The 23,939-nt window shown below is 38.2% G+C and overlaps 1 protein-coding gene across 2 annotated transcripts in view; it reads left to right on the forward strand.

The window, feature by feature from the left end:
• LOC110196938 (protein unc-93 homolog A-like) overlaps nt 1-9,480 on the forward strand; it is a 158,456-nt gene extending 148,976 nt beyond the window's left edge. For both annotated transcript variants that reach the window (XM_020970421.1, XM_020970418.1), the window contains exon 9: nt 9,122-9,480. In XM_020970421.1, the coding sequence (XP_020826080.1) occupies nt 9,122-9,390 (269 nt within the window). In that variant the 3' untranslated portion in view covers nt 9,391-9,480. The remainder of the gene's footprint in view (nt 1-9,121) is intronic.
• The last annotated feature ends 14,459 nt before the right edge of the window (nt 9,481-23,939 follow it).

The raw sequence follows: 23,939 nt of genomic DNA on the forward strand, positions 1-23,939 counted from the left end.
TGAGGTAATGGGAGAATGGAGCCTAGCTAGGATTAAGGGTGGGAAGTGGCTGGGGTGGGGATGGGGGTGGGGGTGATTAGGAAGGTAAGACAATGAAGGGCTAGGCTAGGTTAAGGGTAACAGAATTGGGAGATTGGGTGTAGGCTAGTTGATGGGATTATAGCCTCAGGCGAATGCCAGAGATTTGGCCACATGGGAAAGTTCAGGGTTTTTCCTTTCTGGGGTCCAGATCCCAACTCTACCATTCCCCCCTCAAACAAATGGGACCCAAATTCTGTAAGGGACAAAGGTCTTGCTTCTGAAACTGCTTCCTGCTGGCAAGGGGAATACAGCTGTCCCTGCCTTGAGGGGGTCCCAAAGAGGAGGTTCACTGAAACTGGGCCCAGGCTGCATCCAGGGAATGATGGAGGGATATTGGCTGGTACCTGCTGTTTGCTATTAACTGTAGGTGAATGGCCTATAGTCTGGAAGACACAAATCTGACTGAAAAGACTGCAGGGCCCAGATATGACAGGATAAAACACCCTTAGCTCTGTTTGGATTCATATAATTCAGTTTTCCAACCATGCAGTATCAAATCCACTTCATAGCCAGACTCAGGAATGGCCAGGTGGGTAACATTCCTTTTCAAAGGAACATAATGGGGAAACTGAGCCAGGAGGATCCCATCTTAGGCTGAGGCTAAAATTGTCCTCTCTGCTTTTTCTGATGCTGACTTCTCACTAGTATTACATTCTCTCTGAGTAGCTTGTGGCATATCTCTCAGATGATGGATTATTGATTATCAATGGATTTTTATGATCTATCAGACAACTCAAAATAAAATCCTATGAGCTTTTACCTCAAACAGCAAGTTTCACTAATCACAGCTTAGGAAAAACTTTTCCAGGATTTGCATCTCAAATTTAAATTTGTCCTGGTGTAAAAAGCCAATTGTTAGAGATTATTTCTATATACTTGCAAATTCTCAGCAAGACAAAACCCAAACAAACTTTTTGGCAAGTTTACACATTAAAACAACAACAATAATAGCCAAATTATTTTAGTGGTAACCACATTATGAAAAGTTGCTTGAGATAACTGATACAAAAAGTTCACCAATTTAAACTTGAAACAAACTCATTACAGATCAGGTGACTTCAGTTTTGTTAAATGCATTTCTAAATTACTTTACACAGAGAATCAACATCTCATTGTTAACAGTTAGAACTACAACTTTAAAAGAGCATGCTTACCCAAATTTGGAGGCTAGCTTCTTTACTTTGAGTAAAATGTGCTAAACCTGGGTGATGCTTCCAGGCAAAGGTTGCCCTAGGGCCCAAGACCATTGCCAGTGGGGCCCATGCTGTAGCTGCTGCCCCTATCCCCTCCTTCCTTTCCTTAGGTGAGGGAGGGCAAAATCAAAGGTGAGGGGGAAAGGGTGAAACTTTCTTCTTTCGATGAGAGGAATTAACAGATACCCTCTTGACTCAAGGGAAGGGAGTGACCAGGTTGTACAGAGGTGTTTCAAAACACCTTAATGATTGATCACAAAACCTCCAGAATCTGCTAAGACATTTTTAGCTGTTCTAACTTTTCCCTGTAACCTCCATGAAGAAGAATCCAGGGGTTTAGAGGGAAGGGAGTAAGGAAGCCTCGGGGAACCATAAAGCACCTGCAGTTTTCCCAATTCTCTAGCACTGAGAGAATTGACAGAATTGGGCATAGGCTTCCAGATAGGGCGTCCATCCTCATCCTCTATGTTGCAGAAGGTGTACCCAGGTCCATAGCCTCGAACTGGACCAGTGGACCAAGAGCCTGAGAGCATCAGGCCAAGTGCAAGACAGCCTTGTAACTCTCTGCCCAAAAAGCACCTCCAAGCCTTCCTAGGTGCTTGGAGAGTGACCTCAACTACAGGGCAAGAAAAAAGTGGGGGGAGGCTTACATACCGTCCAGTCTTGGCTGGAGAAGAACTTGGTGTTAGGCTGTTTTCCCTGTATGGGCTGCCAAAATGTTGAGGTTTAGGAGTGCTGGGACCCCAAAATCACAACACATGGGTCCTACATGAAAGAATTTGACCCAAGCCTTTTTTCAGTCAAAGACAAGGTTTATTAGAACATCCTCCATATTGGCCAGACTCTTAAGGAATCTGAACATTAGTGAGCTATTGGCTTGATTATAAGAATCTGAGCAGTGGTTAGATTTCAAGAATCTGAACCAAGCTACTACTTTTCTTACTTCCACCTGAAAGGGTGCAAAACTGCAATATATTCCACAGACAAAAAGAAGCCTAAGTACTGGCTTCTGACTTCAGAATACTCACTACCTCTGTGACTCTGGGTGCTTAATCTCTATGGACTTCAATTTCCCCAGTCCAACACAGAGGAGATTTAGACTAAATGATAGACAATTGATTATTTTGATCCCTTCTGACTCAAAAGATCCACAAATTATCTATTGCTCTCTGACTTATCCCTTTTCTCAAGAATTAAACATGCTGCCTTCAATGTTCTTAAACTAGAGACAAATCAGGGACCTGTGACTTCTAGAGTAGCACCTACTAGTGTCTACTAGAGTAGATACAATCGATTCCAATCAATTTATTATATACCCTTAGATATCGATATTTTGGTTTACTTACAAATCTGGACTGAGCTTTTAAATGAAGTTTCTTATACAGAACAGCAGTTCATATATATATATATATATATATATATATACATATATATGTGTATATATGTATATATATACATATATATGTGTATATATATATGTATATATATATAATATATATGTATATATGTATATATATACATATATATGTGTATATATATATGTATATATATATATAATATATATGTATATATATATATATATATATGGCTCAAGAGTGAAACTTCTTGCAAGTGTTTTCACAATACTGGAAAACTAAGTATTGCTTTAGGCAAGAAGAAAAGTATGTGAAAATGCTATCTATTCATGGCATCCCAGAATTAATCATATGGTAGGAGAATGTTATGTGTTGTAATCCTACACACAATTTCAAAAAGTCTCTTGGGCTGACCCTTTTCCTTTCACTAACTAGCTATATGACCCAGGGCAGGACATTTGACCACTACAGAACTCATTTGCTCTGTGATATGAGGGATTTGGGCTGGATGATCTCTGATTTCAGCTCTTTCATTCTTGCCACTATCTATACTCCACTCTTTCTAAAGTGGCCTGTTAACTTCCTGGAGTAGCCTTAACTTCTATTGAATGCTCACAAGGTATATAGGTCTACATTGGATTCTGTGTGTGTGTGTGTGTGTGCATGCAAACATGCACATATGTGGGTGTTCTATGTATGTTGGAGAAGGATAGATATGGCTTCAGTCTTCACTGACTCATCTCAATTTACTTTCATTATGCAAAGACTAAAGGGGCAAGGTGATTTAGTGGATGAGTGCTGGTCTCAGAGCCAGGAAGGTCTTGATTAAAGGTCCTTTTCAGACACATACTCAAGCGATTTTGGACAATTCACTTAATCCTTTAGGGCAATTTTCTCAGTCTTAGTTTCAGAAAAGGTGCTGGCTTGCATTGGTGAATGGAGTTTCTTCATCTATGGCTTCACTGTATCAATGAAATCACAGGTCAAGTCTCTATTCCTTTTCAGGAACATTAAAAGTGAAAGTAAATGCACATTTGGTTTAGAACAAAAAAATTCACTCACATGCATATACAGTGTATGAGACCAGAGTATGTTGACTTTCTTTTCCTTGAATTAATTATCTAGGTTACAAGATTAATTTTGTGGTGTGGAAGTCTCCACAATTAGACTTGCAAAAACAAAGGGATCAAGGGTCAAAGCTTGGTTATAAAGAGAAGCTTGGTTATAATGAGAAGCATCATTTTGACTTGACATGGGATAGTCACTGTGTCACAACCTAGGAGTCATCTCTGATTCCTCACTGCCTCTCACCCCACCTACAGAAATAGTTAACTTATAAATAATAAAGTATATAATGAAATATATAATAAATTATATATAATATATATTAATATGTAATAATATAATTATAAATAATACATACTTATGATCATAACCTATAAATCGTTAACTAGTAGTTACATCTTATCTAGCTCTTGGCATGTGTCACCTTCTTTCACACAGGTATTGATCTTGTTGAGGCCCTCTTCACCTTTCTCCTGGATGCTTGCAGTAGCATCCAAATCAGTCTACTTGATTTAAGTCTCCAACGCACAGGATGCCTCCACTACCACTTTCCCCTGCCCAGAATAATAATGATAATAAGAATAAGAAGAGCTACCATTTGTATTATACCTACTATGTGCTGGGCACTGTGCCAAGCCCTTTATAAATACCATCTCATTTGATCTTCACAACAACCCTAAGAGGCAGGTGCTATTACTATCATCATCATTCCCATTTTACAATTGAGGAAACTGAGATAAATAGAGGTTAAGTGACTTTTCCAAGGACACACAGTGAGGCTGGATTTGAACTTCAGTCTTTTTTTTTTAAATTTGGTTTTCTGTTTCACTGCGCCACCCTTCACCTCCAACTCTTAGAATATGGCTTCCTTCAAAATTCAACTCAAATTTGACTTCCTGATTCTCTCAACCCCCTCCACAATAACTGGTATTAATTGTGTATGTATTTTGTATATATTTATGCAAGAATTTAGTCTCTACCAACACAACATAAGCTTCTTGAGGGCAAGAACAGCTTCACATTTGTCTGTTTTATTCCTAAGTCTTGGTACAATGCTTGGAATGTGGCAGGCACTTGATAAACACTTATTGATCAATTGAGCATTAATTGAGGGCTTCTAATAGATATAAATTTAACTGGGGTTAATTTGAATAGAAGAGAACTCTGGTCTGGAAGACAAAATATCATGCTTAAAAAGAATCATTATCAATAACATTCTAGCTATAATATTTGTTCAGCTTGTATTTTGTCTTAGCTCTAAATAATATCTTAATATTTCAATTGAACTTTGTTCACTTTATTCTTTCCAATGTACCATGTTATATTTGTAAGTTTGTGAAAATTAAAAAGAAATGAGTAGAGTCAATATAGCATCAGAAATTGCCATAACTTTTGTCACCATTCCATAATTTTAGTCTTTGGGTCAGATTTACAATATTTTCTTCAATTTCCATGATTTTTTTAAAGAAAATAAATATATTATCTATAATTGAATGTACCAGATTCAGTCTTATGTTAGATTTACCTTTTCAATATCACCTCTCAATTATGAACTGAGAAATGGATCTCCAGCAAGAAGGAAAATGAATAAAAATTGGGAAAGGTGATTCCCATTATAACATAATTGTGGAATCAGTCACTTAATATTCCTCACGGGGCTCTGGGAATTCCTTCGGCCCTTGGAGCAGTAGAGGTGTGATGTGGCAAATTCCATCTCTTTATTCACTCTGATAGCTAATAAAAGAGGGGCAATATTGCAATGGAAACACTCATAAACTTATGTGTTACCTTTAAGATACAAAAATGCCTTCTAAAAGTGTCCCTTTGCCCAATAAGCTGCTAAAGCGAATTAGGACTGATGGGCTCCAAAAATATTGCTTCTCTGTTTTCTATATTAAGCATGTGTTTTTCAGGACACATTCACATCAATGAGATCACAAATCCACTTGAATATCTGAGCTGCCAGGACAAGTGTTCAAAGTTTCTCTTATGATGAAATTTTCTGTGTCCCCATTATTTAGGGCAGGATTATTTGATGTCTTTCACATTTCAATTCCTTGCCCATCCAGGAAAATGAGATAGACAAATAGACTGGAAAGCTATGCTATTTTAAGTTTCTTTTTCTTCTCCTATTTGTCTGTCTCTTTTGCCACCATAACATAACCCAGTGGAATTTCCTTTCCACTGCAACTTGATGCAATAGGCTTTTTTTCTTTCTGGGTATTTATTGAACCAAGACTGGTCTGCTTATGCATCTGAGGACAGTCTATTCATTCTACAAACCTAATTGAGTGCCTACTATATGTAAGATATTTGTACTGTATTCATTTTTTCACTTATTACCCGCCCCACAAATCTTTTATACTGCATCAGATACTTTCCTAGCAGTGGGTAAATATAATTCTTCATAGCTTTCCTCTTTCATATTCTCTTACAAACCAGTAGCAATTTCCTGCCTCAGATGGAAGAGGATAAAGGATTCCTTCCTCTGTCTTATCAGAAGATTCTCTCTGGCCAAAACCATAGCCAAACAGATTTGCCTTTCCAGTTTGTGGGAGTGAGGAGGAGGGTCTTCTTCCTCTTTTTTTTTTTGTCATTTTCCAACCAGTCACACCAATCAATTGTATTTCATCAACTCTATATCCCATTCTTTTAACTAACTGGCATTTAAGAGATATATTATCTCCAAGTCATAGGGAAGAGTGCCCTTTTCTTTCTATTACTTTCCAATTTTTTCCTCTTTCAGAAATATTTGTCTGAATTTGAATTCAGAGATCCCACAATAATTGACACTTTTGCTCTTTCTTCCCCTTCCTGAGGGTCTTTTTTTTTTAATAGAATACTAATTTCTGGAATCAAAGAATCACAGCATTTTAGGGATATGAAGAAACTGAGAAATCAAGTCTAACAGTCATCTGACACATAAGGAAATTGAATTTTCACAGAGACTAAATATGTTGCATTTAGTACAATGCCTGGTGTACATATAGTAAGAGCTTATTGCTACTTATTATTGATTGAGTGATATGGCTGACTTCATAGCTGTGCATGGCAGAGCCTAGACTACCATTCAGGTCCCTAGCCCCATAGCCCCATCTCTTCACATTATAGATTTGTGCTTTGGTGGCCAGAACAAGAAAGTCAAGGAAATGCCTTATCTCGTCTTCATTGCTTGACTTGTTCACACAATTCAAATTTTGGTTTAATTGAAATCACTGAAGGAGACCAATCATTGGATTTAAAAAGAATGGCATCTAGATTAAAAATGAAGTTTCCCACAACATTACGTTAGCTAACAAACCAAACCATTATTGTATTTGGTTTGAACTCCTATAAACTATGAAGAGGGAAGTAGCATTAAAAAATATAACCAATGGCTTTCAATTCAATTAAAATTTACCTCTCTTTGCTTCTGTTTTTGGACTGAATTTTAAAGACTTCTGTAAAAAAAAAAACGAAATGAGAGGGTTTTAAAATGTTCCCAGGAGTATACGAATCCATGTACTTTGCACTATTTGATTATTTTTTAGATAATTCTCAAAAGATTTTGGCATTTCATATATGAGATTCCACAGCTGTCAGATTCACAGCTACTAAGTAGTCTGTTGGCAGGTGCCCTAAGGCAAGGAGAGGAAAAACAACCTTCTGTTCAGAAAGGTGTGTCTGAGAGTTGTGGAAGAGAGGGCTCATTTCCACTATTTCAGAAATTTTGATGAAAGCAAAAGGATAAAAGTTCATTTACTGCACATCAGTGTTTAGACACCATATGTTCATTCAAACAGAAGCCAGTCAATAATTGATAAGATAAGGACCTTCTCTTCATCCCCTTCAAGTCCAGAATAAGGATAGCTATGTGATACAGTGAATGGAGTGCTGACCTTTGAATCAGGAAGACCTGAGTTCAAATCCTCCCTCAGATACTTACTGGCTATGTGACCCTGGACAAGTTGCTTAAACTTTCTCAATTGTTGTTTCCTCCTCTCTAAAATGGCGATAACAGCACCTCCTTCACAGGATTGGTGTGAAAATCAAATGAAATCACATACAAGTTAAGCACTTTGCAAACCTTAAAAGCATATAAAAAGAGTGATTCTATAAGGAGTATGTGAGATGGGATGGCATTCCAGGCATGGAGGATGGCCAGAATAGCAGCACAGAGATGGAAGATGGTTTGCTTCTATCCTACAGTGTGGTAGAAGGAGTAATACCCATGAGAGGAAGATGGTTTGGGGCTAGGATAGTGGGGATAATAATAGCACCTAATTTACAGGGTTGTTGTGAGGATGAAAAGAAATCCAATAACATAAGCACTTTATAAACGTCACTTACCTCTCAGTCATTTTCATCAGAGGTGAAACTTAAAATGAGTTTCACAGGAGAACCTGGTGCTTCTTTCTGGTTTCTAACTGTCAATCTCTTCTTTTCTATACCTGTTTCCCCTCAAATTACTGTAACCTTGTGGAGGGAATACAGGTTTTTTTTCTCTTATCCCTTGTCCTACCCCTTAAAAATAATATAGGAATTTTTGGTGTTTTTTTAAAGAGTTTTCCTAGAGTAAGTCATGGTATAAGAATAGAGTAGCAATCACAATAACAAAGAGGAGAGCTTAAGAGAGTTATAGAGGTCTTATCAGTCTAATTTGGTGGTCTCAGGACACATAGAAAAAATAAGTCATATTATTAGTGCTTCCTTTTTCATGGAACTGATTTCCCAGTTCTACTAGTTCTTGTCTATAGTGGCAACCAACCTGTTTAATGGTGGGTTAAATTTTGCTTTCAAAATAAAGACTCATTTTGGCAAAGTAATAGGACTCCCAAGCTTTAATAAGTACCCCTTACTCTCCCAGAGAAGACTTCCATGGTTTTTCACAGATAAGGAAAATATACCTACTCCCTTTATCCTAAATTAGCAATTAGCACAGTTAGCGATCTTCTAAGGGAGATGAGACATTATTTTAGAATATGACTTTTTTTGAAGGGCAGAAAGGCACAAAGGATGCTCGGTCATAAAGCATAGGGAAAGATGCAAAGATAAAGATTATGATCAGATGAAGGAAAGTCAGAGTTCTTAAACATGGAATTAGATAGAACACATGTAGGTGATTCTTGAATTACTTCTGTGAATGACTGGATGGACGCTGCTAATTGTTATTATCACTTCTTTTGCTTGTCCTTGCTTTTGGAATATTATATTTGGCCTAGATAATAATGAGTTCATAACAGCATGCTATTATTTTTCACTTCTACAGAAACATAGAAAAAATAACTTGAACATATAACAATAATTTGTTTTAGCTCTAGTACCAAGATGGAAGATTTACTTTTGATGGGAATATTTGGGGAACATGCATGGGTTCTTAGTCTCAAAAATAAAAAAAAAAGCATGGTTTCAGGACAAATTTATCATTTCTTCCTTTTTTCCTTGCAGCACTCTATGGAGTTTTATTTGTGAAGAACAAGGAGGCTGCTTTTGCCAACTATCGCCTTTGGGAGTCCCTCGGATATGTCTTTGCTTTTGGATACAGCACATTTTTGTGTGTCTACATCAAGCTATACATAGTACTTTCGGTACTGACTCTGTCAATGGTGCTCTATGTGACCGTGGAGGTTCTGGAATATATAAAGACACCCAAGGCTTCAGGTTCTGAAGAAAAGGAAAGTCATGAAGAAGAAATAGATACTCAAACAAAGATGTAAAAATGACATGGTGCTTGAGGAGATACAATAAGGCTTCAGGAAGGTTTCTTTGTGGAAACATCAAAGTATTAAGTTGTTTTCTCAGAAGAATTTCAGTGTTGGTCACAATACTTCGATATATCTATGATCTCATGGATGTGAGTATTCTCTACCTCCGTTGGAATAGACCACAACCCATCCAGACCTTTTCATCCTTTCTAATTCTTGTCCATACTCTCCCATAGATCTCCCATAGGGAATTTGTGCAATATTCTGGAAACATTCCTCTGGACCTTTGTATTTGATATTCCACTTCTTGCATGTGGATCATTGTTATCAATGTGCTTTAGCCCACTTTGGCCAACCCTTGTCAGTTTTGATTCTTTTAGAGATTGTAGTTTAAGAGATTCAATATTACATAGCTTTTCTGAAAGAAATTTTGTATGAAAGACTTGAGTATTGATGCTAGGGAAGTGCTTGGCATCATTGAAAGTGCTGCAGGGGCAGCTAGGTGGTGCAGTAGATAGAGCACCAGCCCTGAATTCAGGAGGACCTGAGTTCAAATCCAGTGTCAGACACATAACACTTACTTAGCTGTGTGACCCTGGGCAAGTCCTTAACCCCATTGCCTAGCCAAAAAAAAAAAAGAGAGAGAAAAGAAAGTGCTGCACAAGCTTCCAAATGTAATAGAATACTTTCTCTTTCTGTTCAATTCTGGGGCCAACTCATCATCTAGCTGTAGTGCTATAGGGGTATGTACCAGAGAATTAACTTAATGGAATAACCCTGTAATTTCTTATCATAGGCTATAAAACAGCCACTTTTTATCCCTTTGATTTTTTTTTACTAGTTAGTTTGTTATACCAATCTTTTGCATAATCTAAATGAGGAAGTCTTAACAAACTAGACCAATATCATCTGTAAAAAGAAGTATCCAAAGGAAGTGTGTGTGTGTGTGTGTGTGTGTGTGTGTGTGTGTGTGTGTGTATCAAGTTTAAGTTCCTGGGACTGGCTATACTCACTTCTTTTAGGTCACCTCTCACTCTTGTATCTGACTTTTGCCTGATCTCTAAAATGATCCAGTTGGGTTTTTTGATGTTTTGTTAATAATTAATAAATTCAGGGGCAGAGCCAAGATAGCAGAGTAAAAGCAGTGACTTGCTTGAGCTCTCCCCAACCCCCTCCAAATACTTGTAAAAAATGACTCTAAACAAATTCTAGAGCAGCAGAACCCAAAATACAGAGTGAAATGAATTTCCAGCCCAAGTCAACCTGGAAGGTTGACAGGAAAGGTCTGTTGCACCGGAGTAGGAGAGGAGCACAGTTCAACGTGGGCCATGCAGGCAAACACCAGGCTTCAGCGAACCTGGAGTAGGCCTCAGAGGACTGAATCAAGGGGAGCTGTGGCAGTTATCAGAATTCTCAACCCACAAATGCCAAAGACAACTTAGAAGGTCAGTGGGAAAGGTCTGCCAGACCTGGGTGAGAGGCATGAGATCCAGACCTGGGTGAGAGGAGTGAGTGGCAGCAGCTGCTTCTGGAGCTCTAACCCCCAGATCATGGGTATATCAAGTGGATGATCAGTGGTGGATTGCCAAGATCTCTTTGCTGGAGCTGAGGCAGGATTCTCTTGCTTTGCAGTGCTTGGATCTGGGTCACACTCCTGGGTGGCGGTCCTGGGCGAGGAGGAGCACTGGAGTGGTGGAGCTTGTAGTGGCGGTAGAAAGTGAATCCACCTCACACTTCCAAGCAGTAAAGAGGGCTTGTGGTCACTCATAGATCAGAGCCCAGGCCAGGAAAGGAGTAAACACTTCACCCTTGATCATACCACCTTGGAAGCATGGAAAATTTACAGGTCCCTAGAAGTACCTCTGAAAACAGCTGCACAAAGCCTCCAAAGCTTTGGACAGTACACCCTCCACACTGGAAGCAGAGCCTTACCTTAACAAAGAGTTTAAAACTCTAGTAATTGGCTGGGAACATGAGCAAACAGTATAAAAAAATCCTCAGACTATAGAATCTTACTTTGGTGACAAAGAAGATCAAAACACACAACCAGAAAAAGACTACAAAGTCAAAGCTCCTATATCCAAAGCCTCCAAGAAAAATATGAATTGATCTCAGGCAATGGAAGAGCTCAAAAAGGATCTTGAAAAGCAAGTAAGAGAAGTAGAGAAAAACTGGGAAGAGAAATAAGAGTGATGCAAGAAAATACTTAAAAAACGAGTCAACAGCTTGCTAGAGAAGACCCAGAAAAATAGTGAAGAAAATAACACCTTAAAAAATAGACTAACCCAAATGGCAAAAGAGGTTTAAAAAGCAGAACTGGCCAAATTGAAAAGAAGGGCCAAAAGCTCACTTAAGAAAATACTTCCTTATAAATTAGAATTGAGCAAATGGAAGCTAATGACTCTTTGAGAAATCAAGCAGTTGTAAAACAAAACCAAAAGAATGAAAAAATAGAAGGCAATGTTTTTCATTGGAAAAACAACTGACCTGGAAAATAGATCAGGAGAGATAATTTTAAAATTATTGGACCACCTGAAAGCCATGATCAAAAAAGAGCCTAGATATCATCTTTCAAGAAGTTATCAAGGAAAACTGCCCTAATATTGAAAGAATCCACGGGTTACCTCCTGAAAGAGATCCCAAAATGCAAACTCCTAGGAATATTATAGCAAAATTCCAGAGTTCCCAGGTCAAGGAGAAAATATTGCAAGCAGCCAGAAAGAAACAATTCAAGTATTGTGGAAACACAATCAGGATAACACAAGATTTAGCATCTTATACATTAAGGGATAAGAGGGCTTGGAATATGATATTCCAGAGGTCAAAGTAGCTAGGATGAAAACTAAGAATCACCTACCCAGCAAAACTGAGCATAATCTTTCTGGGGAAAAATGGATATTCAATTAATTAGGGGACTTTCAAGCATTCTTGATGAAAAAACAAGAGCTGAATAGAAAATCTGACTTTCAAATGCGGGACTCAAGAGATGCATGAAAAGGTAAACAGGAAAAGGAAATCATAAGAGACTTATTAAAGTTGAACTGTTTACATTCCTACATGGAAAGATGATATTTGTCACCCATGAGACCTTTCTCAGTATTAGGGTAGTTGGAGGGAATATATGTGCATGTGTATGTGTGTGTGTGTGTGTGTATGGACATGTTGTATATATACATATGTGTGTATATGCATATATGTGTCTATGTATATATATATATATACATACATACATACATACATACATACATACATACATAACACACACACACATATATGTAGACAGATGGCACAGGGTGAGTTGAATATGGAGGGATGACATATAAAAAATAAAAATAATAGGTGAGCAAGAATTGTACTGAGAGGAGGGGAAAGGAAGAGATAGAATGGGATAAATTATCTCACATAAAAGAGTCAAGATAAAGCTTTTACAGAAGGGGGGAGGTGAGAGGGAATGAATGAATCTTACTCTCATCATATTTGGTTTAAGGAAGGAATAACATACATACTCAATTGGGCTATGGGAATCTATCTTACTTTATAGGAAAATAAGGGAGAAGGGGAGAAGGGGTGGTGATAAAAGAGATGACAGATTGGGGAAATGGGTAATCAGAAGCAAACACTTTTGAGGAGGGACAGAGTCAAAGGAAAGAATAGAATAAATGGGAGAGTAGGATAGGATATAGGGAATTATAGTTAGTCTTTCACAACATGACTATAATGGAAGTGTTTTACATGACTACACATGTATAACCTATATCAAATTACTTGCCTTCTCAATAAGGGTAGGGAATGAGGGCAGAAGGGAGGGAATTTGGAACTCAAAGTTTTAAAAATGAATATTAAGATTCCACTTCTAGGAGCTAAGATGGTGGAGTAAGAAGTAAGTCACTTTCACTGTCCCTTATTAACTTTTGAAAGCCCAGAAAATATCACTGAAGGAAGAACTCTGGAACAGTTGAACCAGCAGAAAGATGGGGTGCAGCAGTCTGGTAGCCCAGGAAGCTTGAGGGATTAACAGGACCCCTCTTGCCCTGGGTTAGGGGAAGCAGTACAGAATGGGAGTTGTCCCAGCAAGCTAGTGGAAAGCCCCACCTCAGCATACTAGGGGGAGATCCTGAACCCCAGATGGAGGATCAGGAAAGCACTAATACCAGGACCCCCGAGTGCCTCAGTATTGGCAGAGGAACCAGTGGAAACTGGCTGGGAAAACCACCATGTGCCACAGAATTCTATGGCAGCCAAGTCTCCTACTGCCTCAGCAAAACTCTTGGAAGCACAGCTCCAAGGGGGAGAGCCTCAGGTAGAGAAATATCCCACAGCAGCAAAGTATCCATCTGAAAGGAGCCAAAGAAAGTGAAAGGAAAGGCCTGGGTGAGCAAACAACCTCCAGGGGCCAGACTGCCCAATCCTACCCCTAGAGTTCCAGTGTTGCTGATTCCAGCCCAACACTGAGTAAGCTGCCAGAGCCCTACAGTCTCCAACTTCCAGCATTGGAGGCCCCAGCACACAAAGTCAGTGACCAGGGCCCGGGCTCCCAAAGGTTGGGTCAGTGCCCCCTGCTCCCAGCAGGAGAGCTCAATCTTTTTAAAGGCCAGGAAATGAGCAAACATCATGAACAAAAAGAAACATACTATAGATTGCTATGTTGGTAACAGTGAAGATCAAGGCAGAAATTCAAAAGAGGACAACGTTGTCAACAAACCCACATCTGGAACCTCAAAAGGGAATATGAACTGGTCTCAAGCCCAAAAAGCCTTCTTGGAAGAGCTCAAGAAGGATTTTAAAAGTCAAATAAAAGAGATAAAAGAAAAATTGGGAAAAGAAATGAGAGGGATGGAAGAGAGAGTCAATGGCTTGGAGAAGGAAAGACAAAAATTAACTGAAGAAAACAATTCCCTAAAAAGCAGAATTGGCCAAACAGAAAAGGAAGCACAAAAACTCACTGAGGAAAAGAAATCCTTAAAAAATAAAATAGGCCAAATGGAAAAGGAAATACAAAATCTAATAGAAGAAAACAATTTGTTAAAAATTAGAATTTGGCAAATGGAAGCTAATGACTCTATGAGGGAGCAAGAATCAATCAAACAAAAACAAAAGAATGAAAAAAAAGATGCAACCATAAAATGCCTTCTTGGTAAAACAACTGACCTGGAAAATAGAGCCAGGAGAGATAATTTTAGAATTATTGGTCCTGAAAATCACAAAGAAAAAAAAAAGTCTGGACAGCATCTTTCAGGAAATCATCAAGGAAAACTGCCCTGAGGTCCTAGAACCAGAGGGTAAAATAGCCATAGAAAGAATCCATTGATCACCCCCTGAAAGAGATCCCAAATTGAAAACACCTAGGAATGGTAACCAAATTACAAAATACCAGGTTAAAGAGAAAATACTGCAAGCAGCCAGAAAGAAACAATTTAAATAACATGGAACCACAGTCAGGATTACACAGGAGCTTGCAGCTTCTACATTAAAAGATCATAGAGAATGGAATACAATATTCCGTAAGGCAAAGGAGCTTGTATTACAACCAAGGATCAACTACCCAGCAAAATTAAGCATAATCTTTCAGGGGAGGATATGGAAATTCAATGAAATAGGGGACTTCCAAAACTTTCTGATGAAAAAACCAGAGCTCAACACAAAATTTGATCTTCAAATACAAGACTCAAGAGAGACATAAAAAGGTAAACAGGACAGAAAAAAAACAACAACATGTTATTAATCAGGACAAACTGTTTATATCCCTACAAGGGAAGATGACACTTGTAACTCTTGAGACCTGTATTGTTATTACATCATTTTAAAGGGGTATGTATACATAGAGGGGGTGGGTATAAGTTGATTTTGATGTAATAATAAGAAAAAATTTAATCAGGTTGGTTAAATGGATCCAAGTAAGTGAATTAATCTGATCTAACTAAGGGAATGTACTGGGAGAAAAGGAAAGGAGGAGGCAGACAAGGGTAAATTACATAATAGGAAAAGGCACAACAGCTTATTACAGCAGAGGGAAAGAAGGGAGGGGAGATGAGCATTATTTGAACCTTACGCTCATCAGATTTGGCTCAAAGAGGGAATAACATAATCAGTTAGGTATAGAAATCAAACTTGCCCTAAAGGCAGTAGAGGGGAAAAGGGGAAAGAAAAGGGAGGGGAGGCAGAAGGAAAGAAGTAGTAAAGGTAAAGGGGAAGAAAAGGGAGGGGGCTAATAGAAGGGAGGTGGGACTTAGGGAGGTGGCAGTCAAAATCAGAACACTAGTGAGGAGAAAAAGGGAGAAAAGGAGAAAGAAAAGCATAAATGGAGGAAATAGGATGGAGAGAAAGACACAGATAGTAATCATAACTGTGAATGTAAATGGAATGAGCTCTCTCATAAAATGGAAATGGACAGCAGAATGGATTAAAAAACATAATCCTAAAATACACTGTTCACAGGAAACACATTTGAAACAGAGGGACACACACAGGGTAAAGGTAAAAGGCTGAAATAGAATATATTATGCTTCAGCTGAAGTAAAAAAAGCAAGGGTGGCAATCTTGATCTCAGACAAAATAAATCTTATCAAAGAGATAAGGAAGGAAACTATATCCTGCTAAAAGGCACCACAGATAATGAAGTAATATCATTACTAAACATATATGCACAAAGTGATATGGCATCCAGATTCTTGAAGGAGAAGTTCAGGGAGTTATGGGAAGAAACAGACTGCAAAACTATACCAGTGGAGGAACTCAACTAAGGGAACTAATGAAAAGCAATGCTAGGGCAGGTGGTCTACTTGGTACTGGCTAAGAAATAGAGTGGTGAACCAGTGGAATAGTTTAGGTATGCAAGACACAGTAGTCAATGACTACAGTAATCTACTGTTTGATAAACTCAAGAACACTAGCTTCTGGGATAATAATTCTATCTGACAAAAACTGCTGGGAAAACTGGAAAACAGTATGGCAGAAACTAGGCATAGACCCAAATCTCACACCATATACCAAGATAAAGTCAAAATGGGTTCATGATTTAAATATAAAGGCTGATACTACAAGCAAACTGGGAGAGTGAAGAATAGTTTACCTATCAGATCTATGAAGAACAGAAGAATTCATGACCAAACAGGAGATAGAGAACATTATGAAAAGCAAAATGGAGAATTTTGATTACATTAAGTTGAAAAGTTTTTGCACAAACAGAGCCAATGCAACTAAGATTAGAAGGAAGGTAGAAAACTGGGAGAGTTTTTACAACCAGTCTCTCTGATAAGGGCCTCATTTCTAAAATATTTAGAGAATTAAGTCAAATTTATAAGAATACAAGCAATTCCCCAATTGATAAATGGTCAAAGGATATGAACAGGCAGTTCTCAGATGAAGAAATTAAAGCCATCTATAGTCATATGAAAAAATGCTCTAAATCATTATTGATTAGTGAAAAGCAAATCAGAACAACTCTGAGTTACCACATCACACCTATCAGATTGGCCAACATGACAAAACAGGAAAATGATAAATGTTGGAGAAGATGTGGGAAAATTGGAACACTAATGCATTGTTGGTGGAGTTGTGAAATGATCCAACCATTTTGGAGAACAATTTGGAACTATGCCGAATAGACTATAAAAATGTGCATACCCTTTGACCCAGCAATAGCACTTCTAGGGCTATATCCCAAAGAGATCATACAAACGGGAAAAGGACCCACATGAACAAAAATATTCATAGCAGCTCTTTTTGTGGTGGAAAAGAATTGGAAATTGAGAGGATGCCCATCAATTAGGGAATGGCTGAGCAAGTTGTGGTATGTGAATATAATTGAATACTATTGCACTACAAGAAATGATGAACAGGCTGACTTCAGAAAAACTTGGAAAGACTTGAATGGTCTGATGCTGAGTGAAGTGAGCAGAACCAAGAGAATGTTGTACAAAATAACAGCCACATCGTGCTATGACTAATACTGATAAACTTAACCCTTCCCAGCAATACGAGGATCTACGACATCTTCAGAGGCCTCGTGGTGGAAAATGCTATCCACATCCAAAGAAAGAACTATGGAAGTTGAATTGCTATTTTTTTTTCTCTTCTGTTGAGTTTTGTTTCCTCTTTCTGATGGTTCCTCCTATTGGTTTTAATTTTTACTTGCAATATCACTAATGTGAATAGATGTTCAATAAGAACGTAAATGTATAGCCTATATCAGATTGTGCACCATCTTGGGGAGGGTGGTGGGAGGAAGGGGGAGAAAAATTTCAAACTCAAAAGCATATGTAAGTGATTATTGATAAATCAAAATAAATTAATACAATTCTAAAATATTTAAAAAAAAGAAAATGGGGTTAGTAATTACACCTATCTCACAGGATTGTTATGACAGTCAAATGATAGATAGATAGATCTGTGTGTCTATCTATCAATCATTTTACAAACCTTAAATGTTAACAAAAGTGATAACGGCTTCTTGAGAAAAGAAGATATCATTTCCTTTCTGTCTTCTCCATGTTCTCTGTAGTAATGACAGGAAAACAGTATACACAAATTCTTCTTTTGTACTCAGGAAGAAAATTGATTTTTACAATGTCCACTCTAGGCCTTATCCCAACCTTCTGCTGAAGGGAAAAAAGTCTAAAGAAGTGCCTCTCTTCTAAACTTTGCATTCACGAACTTGGACCCACATTATAGCAAATAACTCTTGTTTGTTGCAGTGTTAAATAACATAGATTCATAGGTAAAGGGGTAGCCAGATTGCACAGTGGATAGAGCACTAGGCCTGGAATCAGGAGGACCTGAGTTCAGATCCAGTCTTAGACACTTACTAGGTATGTAACCCTGGGCAAATCACTTAACCCTGTTTGTCTCAGTTTCCTCATCTGTGAAATGATCTGGACAAGGAAATGGCAAACCACTCCAGTATCTTTGCCAAGGAAACCCCAAATGGGGTCACAAAGAGTTGGATGTGATGGAACAATAACACAGATAAACATTTAAGGCAAATCTTTTCATTTGCAGGATAGAATGACAATTCAGTTGCAAGACTAGGTAACATTGCTCTTTTTTGATCTATCCTCCATCCAATTTGTGCTCTTGGAAGATAAAGGGGATTACTTTGTATTTGTCTTTTTTTTGTGGGGGGGGGAGGCAACTGGGGTTAAGTGACTTGCCCAGGGTCACATAGCTAGTACGTGTCAAGTGTCTGAAGCTGGATTTGAACTCAGGTCCTCCTGACTCCAAGGCCAGAGCTCTATCCACTGCACCACCTAGCTGCCCCTTTCTATCTTCAACCACATAGCAGAAGCTTAGTCAATGCATCCTAATTGGTTGATTTAAGGGTAAAGAAGACACATAAGAGGATTTCAAGAGAACACTTAGTCGACTCCAAAGAACTCTAGTTAATGGAATCAACTGAATGATATTCCACATTACTGAAAGAACAGGCAGATGTGGTTGCTGAACCACTGGCTGTGATCTTGAAAAGACTGCAGAGAACGAAAGAAGTTTTACATGATTAAAGAAAGTCAAATATTATCTTTATTTTCAAGAAACAGGAAGAAAATAGAGTCTACAGCAGCAGGCCAGGACGCTGGACTTTGATTCCTGGTTATATCTGTAACAGTACTTTTAAAGAGATGTTAATAGAACAGAAGCTCCTTACAGTTTTCATTCTTTATGTTTGTATTCCCAGCACTTAGCACAATACCTGGCACAGAGGATATGCTTCATAAATGCTGTTGAATAAATGATCTGGAAAATGAAGCAGAGATAACAAAGAGCCAGTAAGGTTTAACAGGAATAGATGATACCATAGTAATCCCATCTTTTTTTTTTTACACAGGGTTAATATACTGGTTGCTCAGGCAAATGGTGTAAATATAGTTTACATAGACTTTACACCACATTTCACAAGGTCCCTCATATTATATTTGTACACAAGATGGAGAGATGCAGCCCATAAGAGAATAGTCAAGGGGATTTGTGAACTAGTTGAATAACCAGATTCAAAGAGTAGTCATCAATAGTCATCGATGGGTCAATACCAATGTAAAAAGAGGTCTTTGGTGGAATGCCCCAAGAATCTGCACTTGATGCTGGGGAGAATTGTCAATAGAGATTTATCTGGCTGTCTCCCTTTACCATTATTTTGCCACTGTTTTTTGTTTTGTTTTGTTTTGTTTTTTAGGCAATTGGGGTTAAGTGACTTGCCCAGGGTCACATAGCTTATAAGTGTCAAGTGTTTGGTCTGAGGCCAGATTTTAACTCAGGTCCTCCTGACTTCAGGGCTGGTACTCTATCCACTGTGCCACCTAGCTGCCCCTATTTTGCCACTGTGACAACTAGAACGTTCACATCTTAGAGGCAATGGAAGGGAGACTGAAGCAACCAGTTCTGGATCCCAGCTTCCTGATCTTTCCCTCCTGTGTCCACACCATGCCCTCTTATCTTTTTAGAATTATTATTTATCTCTGGGCATAGGCTTATCATCATTTGGGGGCAATGAGAGCCTATAGATTTTATATTATGTTTCTCTCTAGAAAACAGGCTTGTACTACCAGGACCTTTGTGGAAGAGCAGAAAGCTGGTATTTTTATCAATGACTTTGAAGATGGCGATTGTAGTATGTTCATCATAGCTATAAATGGCAAAAAGAGTGAAGGAATATCAAACATATGACTAATATGGATTTTGACAGATAAATATAAAATCTTGTATGAGTTCAAGGGAATCAACTTTACAAGTAGTTAGGTGATGTATGGTGAAACAATAGTTTATTTGGAGAAAAAATCTTTTGCTGTTAGAACAAGGGTTGGTATACTATGGCCTTAGAGCCAAATCTAGCCCTGTTATTTTATACCTTTGAGCTAAGAACTATTTTTACATTTTTAAATATGATAAAACTATTTTAAAATGTGAAAACTATTTTTAGCTTGTAGGCCATACAAAAACAATCATCGTGCAGAATTTGGCCCCGGGATTTAGTTTGCTAACCTTTGTTTTAGCAGTTTGAAAGGCCAATACAGGTTAACAGTGTAATATGGGAGTCAAGAAAACTAAGACCCTCTTGGGTTTCATTAAGAGAAGCCCAATATGAAAGATTAGGGATGTGATAGTCCTCAATATACTCTGTCCTGGTCAGAGCACGCCTCGATTAATATGTTCCATTTGGGGCCACACATTTTAGGGAAAAATTGATAAGCTGCAGAGTACCCAAAGAGGGTAATCAGAATGATTCTGGGCAATTTCCACATCATGCTTCCTCCACTCTAGCTTTCAAGTCAGAAATTGAACTGAGGTCCTCTGATGTCAAATCCATTGTTCTCCTCAGCACACTATGTTAGGTGATCTTTAATAATCCACCTCTCACATTCTATGATCCCATGAAACTATTCAGTGATTGAGATAGCAGTCATACACAGGCTGTTTGTCCCCATTTTTATATACGATTTACAACTGGCAAATGACTCCTCTGTGAATCTTGTCTCACCAAAGGAGGGCTGGTCTTTGAGCATTATGAGTTATTATAGGTGGTAGGGGAAATTCTTAGAAGCCTGGCCAAATTCTTCAGCTAGAAGCAGGGCCATTCAATAGACTGCCTTGATTTCCTGGGCTTTGGGAAGTCCTATTAAAAATATTTCTCCCAAACATATGTTGTGGTTGAAATTTCTGAAAAAGTGACAAAACATTCCATTCCATCATACCAATAAGGCTTTAAAATTTAGTTCATGTAAGCTCTGAGGATCATTTATCCCAATTTTTACTTACATTAATAAGTTGAGTCACCAGAGCAAACCCATGAGGGTTTACAGGGGTATTCTTTAATGCTCTTGACTTCCATTGTGTTTTCCCCCAATGTCAGTCACCAGTTATACTTAGTATCTTCCTTATTTAATCGATACCATTGATTAGCATCCTCAATATCATTAACCAATTAACATCAGTTTTTACAAAGGGGAGATCAAGATTTTACAAAGGCAAATTACTGAGAAAATATAGCAAGAACAAAAGTACACCTATTCCCCCAAACCAGAAACATAACCTCTCTTCTGCCATCTCAATCTGTGGGGAGAATGAGCTCAACATTAAAGCAGTTTCTACGTAACATTCAACCCTCTGAGTTCTTCTCCGAATGTGGCATAGCTGACAGTTGAACTGCTGTCACTCTCTTTTAGCCATCTTCAATCCATTTCAATACTAAGACAAGCAGGTTGCTTAGGATTTCGTTCCTCATAAGATTCAGTGGACTCCAGCTCCTTGACCTTTCAGAGCTCACAAAAGTTACAGCTTAGTCAATGCACTTTCACCTATGATCCAGAAAGAACACATGCAAAGAAGGAAAGAACAGAAACCCATATTTGCAGTCATGTGTGGACATAGGTGAGGACATTAAGGCCCAAGGTGTGTTTTTCCATCCAGACTTCTCTCAATCACAGCTAGGGTGGAAAGAAGTCAAGTTGTTCTTGTGGGAATCTTCTGCCTGCCTCTCAGTCCTGTTTCAGCAGCCAAGTTAAAAATGTCCCTTGTAACCATGGAGTACAGAGATTGGAAATCATCAGAAATCGTACCTGCACATGCTCTGAGCAAGCAGCCTTCATTGATTAGGCTCTTGTTACAAATATGAATACTTTAGGGTAAGATCTGACCTGAATTGACACAGAAGTATAAATCATTGCTGTCACACTACAGTATAAATAATTGTCACCTTTTCTGTGGTTTTGATGGAAAAGGCAAAAGGATATGAATGCTAGGCACCTGGAAGGAAGAAGGAAAGTATAGGGAAGATTTTTTTTTTAAAGGAGGGGAGAGGAGGGAGGAGAGGGATGGCAAGGAGCACTAAGACAACTAATGTCTACTTCAAAATTTCCTTTAGGTTACTCTTGGCTAAAACCCACATAAATATTTTTTTTTGAGAAATATGGCCTCGAAGGAGAACTGGCTATGGCTGTTGAGAATTCTAAATTCATACTTAAATTGTAATAAAGTTTTCTGGGTCCTGCAATAAGTGCAATGACAATGACTCTGAGATCTTATTGGCTAAGTAGACTTACTACTGCCATAAATGCTACCTTCCAGCAGAACGTAGACTTCTAAAGGACAAGAGTTGTTTTCCCCTGTCTTTTTAACCCCAGCCTCTAGTACACTGCTTCACACATAGTTAGAACATAGTAAGCTTGTTTAATTGAATACTATGGAAAAAACAAAGGGGGATGTAATGAACATGCTAGGAAATGCTACTTTTGGGCAGCAATGCTATTATCTTGTTGTTCAGTCATTTCTCAGTTGTGTCCAATAACCCCACTTGGGATTTTCTTGGCAAAGATACTGGAATGGTTTGCCATTTCCTTCTCCAGCTCCTTATACAGATGAGGAAACTGAGACAAACAGGGTTAAGTGACTTGCCCATGATTACACAGCTAGCAAGTATCTCAGGCTAGATTTGAACTCACAAAGACGAGTCTTTCTGACTCTAAGCCCAGCATTCTATCCACTGTCCCACCTAGCTGCCCAAGACTATTATCTTAGGAGGGGTCATATGACATAGTGTATAGAAAGCAGATAAGGGAGTCAGGAAGACCTGGTTTCAATTCAGGCTCAGCCTCAGACACATGCTGATTGATTGACCTTGGGTAAGTCACTTAACTTCTTAGAATCCTAGAAACTATATAAGACTATAAATTGCAAAGGGTGTTTCCTCACAAGAACTCTCTACAGCAATAAAATTAAAAAAAAGACCAAAATGAAAACAACTGAGAATTACAAACACAGTGATATGAGTCCTCTGTTCACTCTCTTATTCCAATTCCAAAGCACATCATGTGATATGGAACCCCAAAATGGTTATAGGCCAGTGTGCCTTAGATGAGTATTCTCTCACGCAAATGAAGTCTTGGTAAAATTCATCTTTAAGAGTTTAAAAATTCTGAGTTTCTATTTTTAAAAAATGAAATCCAAACAGCAATAATGATAAGGAAATAGGCCACATGGGAACCGTTTAAAACTATGAAAAAGAAATCAGGATTAATTGGTAGAAGAGTACTTCCAAATCAAAGAAATTTAATGAGAGTAATAACAAATTACACATGACCTAAAAGTAAGCAAATTGCAAACTTTTCAAATGAACTCTTTAAGGACTCCAGGAGCCACTAAATAACTTATTTCATCTGTTACAGTTTGAAGTTTTAGTTTCTTTCATGTACTGAGTTCTATTTTTTAATATTTGACTATAGGTGTGTAAGTACAGCTCAGTCTCAACGAGTGCAAATAATGAATTTCCCTGAAGTGGTTACATTATTCGAATTTGCACCACATGTTTCCAATGGGCTGAAAACAGATTACCATAGTTTACATAATTATAACTTCAAATAGTATGAATATAAATATATGCAACCACCGCAGTGGATTCATTATTTGTACTAACTGAGACCTAGCTGTATAAATTCTGGAAGCTCCATTAGGCAGAGAATTCATAAACTGAAGCATGCTCTGGGACTAGTCATGGGCATGAGTCAACTTCCCAGATGGGCACTGCAGATTCATGATATATGTTCTGCACATATTAGGTGTTCAATAAATCTTTGCTG

Source organism: Phascolarctos cinereus, unplaced genomic scaffold (genome assembly GCF_003287225.1).
Source record: "Phascolarctos cinereus isolate Bilbo 61053 unplaced genomic scaffold, phaCin_HiC Scaffold_5;HRSCAF=322, whole genome shotgun sequence".
NCBI lineage: Eukaryota > Metazoa > Chordata > Mammalia > Diprotodontia > Phascolarctidae > Phascolarctos > Phascolarctos cinereus.